This window comes from Phragmites australis, chromosome 14, assembly GCF_958298935.1.
Source record: "Phragmites australis chromosome 14, lpPhrAust1.1, whole genome shotgun sequence".
NCBI classification, from domain to species: domain Eukaryota; kingdom Viridiplantae; phylum Streptophyta; class Magnoliopsida; order Poales; family Poaceae; genus Phragmites; species Phragmites australis.
Genome location: NC_084934.1, coordinates 29,400,408 through 29,411,055, shown reverse-complemented (window position 1 = coordinate 29,411,055; position 10,648 = coordinate 29,400,408). Strand labels below are relative to the sequence as shown.

The following is a 10,648-nucleotide window of genomic DNA, read 5'->3' as shown; positions in this document are numbered from 1 at the left end:
AAGCATCTGCATGTCGCCTAAAATTTGTTGCTAATTTGTAGTAAATGGCACCATAATTGAGAACCAGATCCTATAATAATGTAGCTTATATTGTTAACATAAACTAATATACATGCATTTTTTTTCATCTTTGCTAGCAATCCACGTATGTACTCTATATAGTAATGCATTTTACTAATATATAAATTAAAAGGTCAAAATACAGAAATCTTTTTTTTTTTTGTTTTGCAAACGAAATACAGAAGAACTCCTTGATGTGACTTCAAATTCACTTTCTGCTTAGAAAAAGCCAGAATATATTTGTTGTCTTCTTTAACCCATCTCCTTCGATTGGCACTTTGGCAGCACACCCACCTCAATTCAACTGGGCATCACACCAGCAAACGAAATTCTTCCCAGAGGAACATTTCAACCGCACTATAAAACACCCAAATTTGCCAACCAATAGCTTGGACCTTCGCTAGGATGTCAGGTCGCGCTTTTGTTTATTACGCCTCTCCAGTCTTCGACTTCCCCTCCTCCTCAGTCTCTCTTTCTCTCTCTCTCCCTCCCCCTCTCCGGCGCCCCGAAATCTCCCCAAATTCAGCTGGTTTCACCCAAGAGATCAGCAGGCAAGGGGGAAAGAACGAGTCTTCGAGCTGAAATTTCTTGGAGGACTGGCTGGCATTTGTAGGATTGTGTTCAGGAACGGGGAGATGAGCTGCTTACCGTGTTCAGGCTCGTCGGGGAAGGAGGCGAAGGGCATGGCGGCGCTCTCGCCGTCCCCGCGGCCTGCGGCGAAGGCGGCACCAGGTAAAACCCGTATCTTGGGCTGTGCGCTTGTCCGATTGTGGCGAAAACTGCAAAGTTTTGATCTTTTGGTGAATCCGCTTCTTGTCGTGTTCAGTCAGCTACAGATGTTTGCTACTTGCAGTGATTGATTCATTGTGATAGGCGTGCATTGGTGTAGGATAAAGGCTGTAATTTAAGTATCTTTGGACGGTAGAAGAGGTGTAGTTGATTCAGCTTACTAATTGGCAACTGGGGCAGTTGATTCAGTGAATTTAAACATGGGATAAAATGCTTAAGTAATAGTTGTCTCTTGCAGTTTGGTACTTATATTTATCAAGCGTAGCAGTGAGGATTCACTGCGTTAGTTTTGATTGTTTATTGATAAGTTTTCCTTGCATATAGATGTGCTGGTTAATTGATCGTGGTAATTAATTCCTGGCTTTATATATGCAAACGTTAGTCTGATTTCTTGCCGGGATAGCGGTGAAGGGAACACAAAACTACTTCTTGTCGTAAACTTGTATTTGACTTTTCTCTAAAGGTGGAGTGGAAGGGAAGGAAATATCTGAAGTAAAACGTGTTACAATAATTTCGTTTACTGACTTTCTGTCTCAAGCAACCAAACAACAAATTGTTTCATGCTATACTCGTGTTGTCTCACTGATTCCCTGGTGTGGACATTTACTTGCTTTGAGTTTGCTTGAAGTAGGGTTCACTCTTTGCGTGGTTGTTGGAGCGAATGGGGAGTTTGACGCAAGTATCCCAATTTAGTTTTTAGCTGCTGGGCACGCAAATCTGATCCTTGATTTGAAGGCAAGCTATTGTTCATTTGTTTGTTGTGTGGCTGCTGCATTTTTTTTTATCCATTTGCAGCCGGAAATATCTTTTTACATTACACAACCATTGACAAAATTGGTGGATAAGTTGTTTAATGACAAGAGGATACATGATGGCCCACTTGGGTTAATTTTCTCTCAATAGCATTGAAATGCAGAACTAGTAAAAGTGCTAGTCAAATTCCTCTTGAAGTGTTATATTGTTAATTTTTATTTTTTATTATAAATTTCTATTTGGTATTTATATTTAGAATCAAGGCATAAGACAACAAAGTGCTGCTGATATGCTTGTTTATTCTGTAAAAAAAAAAAATCCTAGTTTCATGGAATACTCCTGCTCCTGAAGGATTTGACTCAGTTGCCTGATAATTCCTTGTCAGGTTGAAATATTTAGCAATTGTAAAGCTAGGTAGGATACTTGGAATGTGTTCCTTATGTCATTTCAGCAACTCAAGATAGTAGTATCATGCCTTCTCCACCAACTGCACTATACAGAGTGTTAATGCAGTGCTGAATGCGTGGGTGCAACAGTGGAGTTTCCAGTAGCAGATTGAATGTTCCAATAGGTCTAGTGATCTTGCAAGTTGCATCGTGATCCATTTCTTTATCCCTGGTTTTCTATGTCTGAGCTGTGTGATTTATCTGCATTCATGAAAGCATAAGCACCAGTATTGAAGAATTATATGCTAACTTTTATCTTTTCAATGGATCAAGTTCGATCAAATTCACGTGCTTCGGGGTCCAGGAAGGAAGATTCTGTACCTGTCCGCAGAGGAGGAAACATTGCACATGGCCCAGCACAGATTTTCACTTTCCGGGAGTTAGCTGTTGCTACCAAGAATTTCAGAAAAGATTGCCTGTTGGGAGAAGGTGGCTTTGGTCGTGTGTATAAAGGGCACATGGAGAATGGACAGGTTTGCTAACATTTGCTTACTGTGTTCTAGTTTTTGTAGCCCGCAATCTTGGAGATAGTCTCATTAATTGCCCTGATTTTTCTAATTGGTTTAGTGGTTGACACCTTCTCTTTTCATGTTCAATTTTGCCCATGTCATCTAGCAGGTCATTGCTGTGAAGCAGCTTGATAGAAACGGTTTTCAAGGAAATCGTGAATTTCTTGTGGAGGTTCTCATGTTAAGTCTCTTGCACCATCCTAACCTGGTCAGATTAATTGGCTATTGTGCAGATGGTGACCAGCGCCTCCTAGTCTATGAATACATGTTGTTGGGATCACTAGAAAATCATCTGCATGGTAAGCACTTCACTCTACTAGGCCATTTACTCGGCCGTGTCCAAAGAACGGGTGCCTCTACCTGTTAGACTGATTATGTCACATAATCACCAGTTAGGCCGCATAATCGGTCTGAATATATTGTATAATTGCTACTAGGTGGGTGACCGGTCGAATACGGGTTACTGATTTTTAGAACCTTGATTGTTATTGTTTCAGTTTACATGTTACCTACAGCCTGACAGTTAGTTGACTTGAGCTTCCTAAAGAACGTATAAAAGAAGATTTAAGATTCAGCTTTTGCACTAAGATAACACAATATGAAAAATAATAGTTAAATGTAGAAATACTAAATCATACCTTCTCAAGTGTCAATACACAACAAATAGATAAGGATCCGGTGACCTCCTTATGGGTCCAAAATTACAAGATTTTCCTCGGCTTCAGTTTGAACATTTTGTTAAATTGATTTATAACCTGCTACATTCATAAGCGAAAAGGTCCTAGTTATTCTTCACCATCTCACTGTTTTGTTACTACTGACACCGCATTTTCTAGACACTATCATCCATATTTATTATTTTGTAACTCATGACATCACTTTCTTGATATATTGTCCACCAGACAAGGAACCTCTTGATTGGAATACAAGGATGAAGATTGCTGTCGGTGCAGCGAGGGGTCTGGAGTATCTTCATGATAAGGCAAATCCACCTGTCATATACAGAGATTTCAAATCATCAAATATTCTTCTGGGTGAAGACTACTACCCTAAGCTGTCTGACTTTGGGCTTGCAAAACTTGGTCCAGTTGGTGACAAAACTCACGTATCAACAAGAGTTATGGGAACATATGGATATTGCGCTCCTGAATATGCCATGACAGGACAGTTGACAGTAAAATCTGATGTTTACAGCTTTGGTGTTGTCTTCCTTGAACTTATTACTGGTCGCAAAGCAATTGATCACACCCAGCCTTCAGGGGAGCAGAATCTTGTCGCATGGGTAGGTTTGACTGCACTAAGTTATTCCATTTATTTGTGTTAGGGAGGCGAATGCCTTTTTATTTATTCATATGTGCCAAGTGTCTGATCTCCATAAAATTTGCAGGCTCGCCCGCTCTTCAGAGACCGAAGGAAGTTCTGCCAACTGGCTGATCCATTGCTGCAAGGCCGCTATCCCAAAAGGGGTTTGTACCAGGCTTTAGCTGTTGCAGCTATGTGTTTGCAGGAACAAGCAATATCTCGTCCCCTCATAGGGGATGTTGTCACTGCACTATCTTATCTGGCTTCACATCCTTATGATCCAAATGCACCAACCGCAAAAGATTCCAGGACCTGTCCATCTACCCCAAGGGAAAATAAACACCGACGAACAACCAGTGTTCCTGATGCTCAACATGCTGCTGATTCACTTATTTTGAACTTCCCAGACTCGAGGAAGGAGACTATTAGAGGAGAGGAATTTGAGCAGGATCGTACTGAAGGTTACGGCAGTGGTAGTAGCTCTGGAAGGAATGATGGCCTGGATATTCCAGAACTGCTGACTGTTCATAATGGAAAAGATTACAGGGAAGCTGATAGCAATCACAAGTCTGCTGTTAAGGTTGATGCTCGTGAGAAATAGATAGCAGAGGCAGGCAAATGCTGCAGGCATCTTTGATAGTACATATGATCAATGCATTATACCATTATTTCCATGTTTCCTATCAATTTTGCCAGGAAGCTTCACCATTGCTATTTGCTATTGGTGCCAATAATTCCTGACGGAACTATTATCGAGAGTTGAGTACTATTACGGCCACACTGCCACAGGCTTGCTTTTGCAGACCCGGATAGCCACATGCTCCATGGTTGGTTTTTAGTTGTTTCCATGGAACAGTTCCCAAAATTCTTCCAGGTATACATGAAGACACGATCTGATGAAAGGAAGAACCATTCTGTCGCTGAGTTTCAGATTTCAAGTATGTATTTTGTTCAGTATCAGCTATATTCCGCCTGTAACAGATTTATCTCCCTTTGTAATTAGGCCCCGCAGTATGCATCATTGAGGAATCAGGATGAGTTTTCTTGTTTTATTTTTTGTAGATAGCACGTTTGGTGTGAGAATGGTGTGCAGAGTTGCAGCCTGGCTTGTATGTTTGTACATGTAAAGGAGTTGTATTTGTGTGTAGGCTGTTCTTAGAGGGTATTTATCCATACAGTTGTAATGCAGTGATTTGCAGACATGACATACATATTCTGTACAGAAAAAAGTCGTTTCATTTTATTTGATTGCTATGCTACACTCATATATATTGTTCTACTGGAAAAAAACACTGCTTCAAGAATCCTTGTGCATGGATGCTTCTTGTCTTTGATTTAAGTGGAGTAAATTGGAAGAACTTAGTTCAGAAGGGAGAAAAGAACCGAGATAAAAAAAGACCGTACCGCCACCAAACGGCGGAAGGCACCCGCGGGCGCCCGGCCACCGGCGGCGCGGACAGCCAGAGGTCAGCGCCGCGCGCCAGCCCGGCACGACGTGTCCCGTCAATACCAACGGAACTCCAGCCTCCAGGTGGAATAACGAACGAGGCGGGGGCGCGTCCCGAAGAACGAGGACGGATGAGGCCGTCGTCGCCGGCGAGGGGTCCAGTAGCGCGGCGTCACTACCACGGGCTCCGCGGGGATGACGTCGAGCCGATGAAACTACCTCGCCAGCGTCGAATCCCGCCGCCCACGGATCCTGCTCCGGCTCACCCATAGTGCCTGTGCTGTGAGGACGACGCCGGAGGTGGTTGGTGGCCACGGCGCGCGCGCGACTGGACGAGGAACTCGGCGAACCACCCATGGGTTTATGACCGCCATCCGATCGCGCTTCTGCGGCCAGGATTAAGATACCCGAGGCCCTTTACTAAAGAGACCCGATAGTTCTCCGTATCCTTACGTCGCCTCAGCACGACGAGGGAGAGGGACGCGGAGAGAATGCTCGGCGGTGGTGACAGCGTCGCGAGGGCAGTCCTCGGTGTACTGCCGCTGCGGTTACAGTTGCTCATGCCAGCACGAGCAAGGACCTCCTCGGTGTACTGCCCCTGCAAGAGGAAGAGGCTGGTGCTGGTACGCTGGACGGAAAACACCGAGAAAGTAGTGTAGGTCGTCGAGGTCCTTGAGGGAGAACTCATGGTAGAGGGACTCAATCACCTGGCGGAAAAGAGTCATGGAGAAGGTCGTGAGGACGATATTGTCAACGTATAGAAGCAAGTATACCGTGTCCACGTCCCGTCGATAGATAAACAACGACAGATCAGCCCTGGATGCATGAAAGCCGACAAACGTGAGGGAGATGGCGATACGGTTGAACCAGGCGTGAGGTGCTGCTTGAGACTGTAGAGCGACCTGTTTAGTGGCAAACGTGCGTGGGGTACAATTGGAAACTGTGCAATACCAAAGACAATATTCAGTTGAAAACAAAGGCTGTGAAAAAAGAAAAAGTTTCAACCTACCGCTGAAGCATATTCGACAAGAGCCCTTGCAAGGGTACCATTGTAGACAGAACTCTGCTCACTATTCTTGACACGCAGCTCTGTTATGACGAAAATTGTTGCCTCGTTGTAGTGTTCAAGAATGCAAGTATTGACTGCAGACAATATATAATATAAAAAAACATTCAACAAAAAAGAAACAATACGCACTATGTAAAAAAAACTAGCAAAGAAGACACCACATTAGTTACTACTGCTCAATACATCAGTGACGCGTTCTTATTGACCCATCACTGATGATAATAATGATGCGTACTTATTGAACGCGTCACTAATATACCTTCGTCTGTTTGGAGTCTGGGCATCTTTGGGTGCAACGTGGCCCAATGCCCCCGAGATGATGCTTCGTTGCCAGAAGCGTTTGTGCCATGGAGATGGCCTGCCGCTGATGACGGCGAGAGCTTGGGCTCTATTTGGTTGGGCTTCCAGCAAGCTTCTTACCCATAGAAGCTGAAAGACTAAACAAATATCCCAGTTTTGTTGCCTTCCTTCATGCCGCCGGCCTTAACGCCGAGCCAACCTTCCGCATCCTTCCTCCACGCCCAAGAGTCCTAGATAGGATAGGACTGGACGAGATGTTTCTAGATGAGGTGGTACAAATAGGTTATTTGGTTAGATGTATGAGATGATATAAAAATGTGTTTGGTTGGCTGTATAGAATGAGACGACTTGATACAAGATTCTGTTTGGTTGTCTAAATAGATTGATGCTGGATGAATTGTATGGTAAAGGAACTCACTTTTTTACTATATAACCTAGGACTAAAAATAATTTTAGAAATTAGTCTGTCATATAGGAAAAATATTAGTGATTTTTTCAAGACTTTTGAGAATTTATTTAAGACTAACAATTTTTAGAAATTATAAAATTAGTTTTTTAAATTTTAGTTCAATTATATACAAGAATTTTTAGATGAATCTAATTAAAATAAATTGCATATGAATTATGGAATACCAAAAAATTTAAAATTTTTGAGCAACTGAAGACAATACGTGGAACTGTTAGTACGTGACTAATACTGTTGACGTGGGACGAGCGATCCTGACGGAATCGTTCGGCCGATTCCGTCGTACGGACCGGTGCAGTATATTTGGAGAATATTTTAGGAATTGGGATTCACTTATCTAGGACGAGCTGGTTCAGTTCACGGAACCAAATACACGTGCTCTCCAATGCAGGATCAACTCATCCAAGGACGGACTCGTACAAGAAACAAAACATAGTCCAAGAGAACGTGCGAATGGTACGATGATAAGATTTTTAGTATAAGACTATCAACAAAGTTCGAATTCTGATTCTCGTAAAAAATCCCCTCGCTGTGTACGATAGTCTGCGAGTTGTAACCGATTATTAGTAATTTTTCTTGATCTTAAGGGCATCTAAAATGGTTGGAGATAGCTGCTATCTCTTATATAAAATAGTTAATTTTCTAATATTATGACTAGCTAGTTCACAGAGGATAAAGGAGAATAAATACTAGTTTTTAAAAATAAAAAATAAAAAACTAGTATTTACAAATTATCTCAGCACAATTCTTCGGCCTCTTCAATGAGTATGGAGAATTATAAACAATAGGATCCATATAATTTTAAAATATGTTCTTTTAGTAAGAGATAGCAGCTATATATGATCATTGAAGATACTTAATACAATGTTTTGGGATATCTCTTTCCTTCCCTTGAGTCGACTTTTTTTTAGGTTGAGAAGCTAAAAGCAGCTTTTGCCGAAGCAAGGCGTATCGTGTCCTGTGTATCGGTGCCTCGGTGGCCCCGCGCATGGTGCCGGTGCACACGGCTGCCGATCGGGAGGCCTGGCCACCTACACGCGCGCGGAAGTTCTGGTGAGATCTGTCGGCTTGCCCAACGGAAAGCGGCGGCGACGAGGCTGATGGCCTTTTCGTCCTGGGGCGAGCGAGGCCTGACGGACGCGCCAGCCATTTGTCCCTGCCGCTGCGTCGCATCCATGGACGACGCTGCCTTTTTACTTCCTTGCCGATTCCTGCTGCTTCACCCAAACGTAACAGCTTAATCTAGACAAGCAAGTAAACTTTTCTTTTGTTAGAAAGACACGCAGGTTAGCTTCCTAGTGTTCGATAAGCAAGCACAACGTGATGTGGAAAGCAGGTTAGCTTCCTATTTTAGCAATGCGATGCACGACAGTTCGTTTGTCGTCTGGGATGATGGAAAAGTCTCTTTAGGGTAACAAAGGCGCTCTGCTTTTCACACGGGTTTTCGGAAACAATCCTACGTGGATGACACGAGGAATAGCGACCCTCCCAACCGTGCCCCCGCGCGCGCGGCACAAACAAAAGTCACACGCATCCAAGTGCTGGCACAGTGGTGCTGTATATGCATGGAACTAAAATGATGAAAAAGATATATTAGAGTGCTCAGTTATAAGTTTATCAAATCACTCAAAAACTCTTGGTCAAAGGTTGTAGCTTCCTTTATCTTTATTTAATATATAATCAGTAGGGCCGATCCTACTATTCCATCAAAAAAAAAAGAATCATAAAAAAAATTCATGTTCAAGTATGGTAACTGCAAATTGTTTGCATAGAATCATAAAAAAAATTCATGCTTTGAATATTCTTGTATTATACTATATTATACACATGGATTGCTTTAGAATTGTTGTTATATAAGTGAAAATTCTTATTTATGATACACATGGCACATGTAACATCGTCCAAACAAAGAGCGGCCAACACATGTGAAGGATGTGAAGATAAAATATCATGTCAATTGTGACATAGATATCTAGTTTACTGCTTCAGTTTTTTCTGGTTTAGCTTTATATTTAGATCAACATGCATTATTATACTGTTATGCTATAGTGTATGATGAAAACGTTTTGCGTTTGTTACATATATTTACTATATAAACATAACCACCATTTTGGTCTGCATATTCTATATAATAAGTTTTCTAAAATAAATGCTCATTGTTTGTTGATTACTGTTAGACTTTTTCTCGTTCACAGGAGCATCTCTTTGACTCCCCTCTTTTATATCTTTTCATGCATGCATGTTGGTGTGTTCACACTCTTCGTACCTATTCACATGAGCATCTTTTTGACTTCTCTCTTTTACATCTTCTCATGTATGCATGAATGCATGCACGACGTGTTCACACTATTTTACGTGATAGCTTGAGTGCAATATATTTATAAGTTATAACCCTTAGTATCCAATTAACAAAGATCGTGTGATCCATTTTACTATCATAGTATCAGATAGGTTTGTTTCTGCCCCTCTAAACATTCGCCGGCGACATTCGCGCTCTCATCCTCTCGAAAAGGAAACGAGAAAAACCAACGGGCTTTGCCCACATCAGCGAAACTCTTCATTTGGATCTATGTTTTTTACACGTCAGATTAACAAGAACACTCCATAGCACGTATATGATCAAGCCAATTTGGGTTGCTTTACCCATGAGGCACCAGGGGTGACACTTCACAGCACACACACACACCATTCCCGTGGCTGATCCTTATCACATTGGCACAAGACAAATCGCTCTTACCTGGCCACCCCTTACTACCCACCACAATGACATGGATATACAGTCCCTCACACCAAGTCTCCTGCAGAGGAAAGGTTCCAGATGCATGTCAGCTAAGGATATCCAACACCCAAAAAGCCAAAAGTCTACTCCATCTTGAAGCTACATGGGTACGAGACAAAACAGCCGACTCGCGTACTGCCAAGCACTGCATCCCCGGCCTATATATACATGCATTGTTTGCACCCAGAAATTATCAAGCACACAGAGAAATATTTACATGTACATTTACCAGGTAGCCATGGTACAAGTAGAAGAATCACCGTCCCTCCCTTTCAAGAAACTATAAGTCGACGAGCAAAATAGACAAGTGGCGATCACTATACTCACACCACAAAACACAAGTGAATTAACCTCAGCACCAGCACCATAGCTTCCTGATTCCCTCTTCCTCTGCATGCATGCCCATCGGCATGGCCATGGCCAGCAGTTAGTCTAATCTAGCGAGATCCAGCTAGCGGTGTAGTGTACTAGCTAGTGGGTTGGCATAAGGAGTTCTTGATGGACATGGCCATGGCTACGTCTGGGTTAGGACGGACGTCGGCGAGCGACGGCGCGTACCTGAGCGACCCCGCGACGTGGGGCGCGTGGGCGCACCAGGGGCACCGGCTGTGGGCGTCCATGTCGGAGGCGTTTTGGGTGTACGTGTACAAGGTGCAGCGGTGCCCGCAGCCGAGCAGCCACGACTGGACGTCGTGCCCGTACGCGCACAAGGGGGAGCGCGCGCGCCG

At 43.1% G+C, this 10,648-nt stretch overlaps 1 protein-coding gene across 2 annotated transcripts; it reads left to right on the top strand.

Annotated features, from left to right (window-relative positions):
* The first annotated feature begins 396 nt into the window (after positions 1-396).
* Positions 397-5,102, top strand: LOC133890810 (probable serine/threonine-protein kinase PBL7). 2 transcript variants are annotated; one of them, XM_062331374.1, is made up of 5 exons: positions 397-792; positions 2,322-2,521; positions 2,664-2,856; positions 3,460-3,839; positions 3,945-5,102. In XM_062331374.1, exons 1-5 carry the CDS (start codon positions 696-698, stop codon positions 4,458-4,460), a joined length of 1,386 nt encoding a protein of 461 aa, XP_062187358.1. In that variant the 5' UTR covers positions 397-695; the 3' UTR covers positions 4,461-5,102. The 2 variants fall into 2 exon arrangements, with proteins under 2 accessions (XP_062187358.1, XP_062187359.1); XM_062331375.1 differs by having other exon boundaries at positions 401-792; positions 2,667-2,856.
* Positions 5,103-10,648: the final 5,546 nt, after the last annotated feature.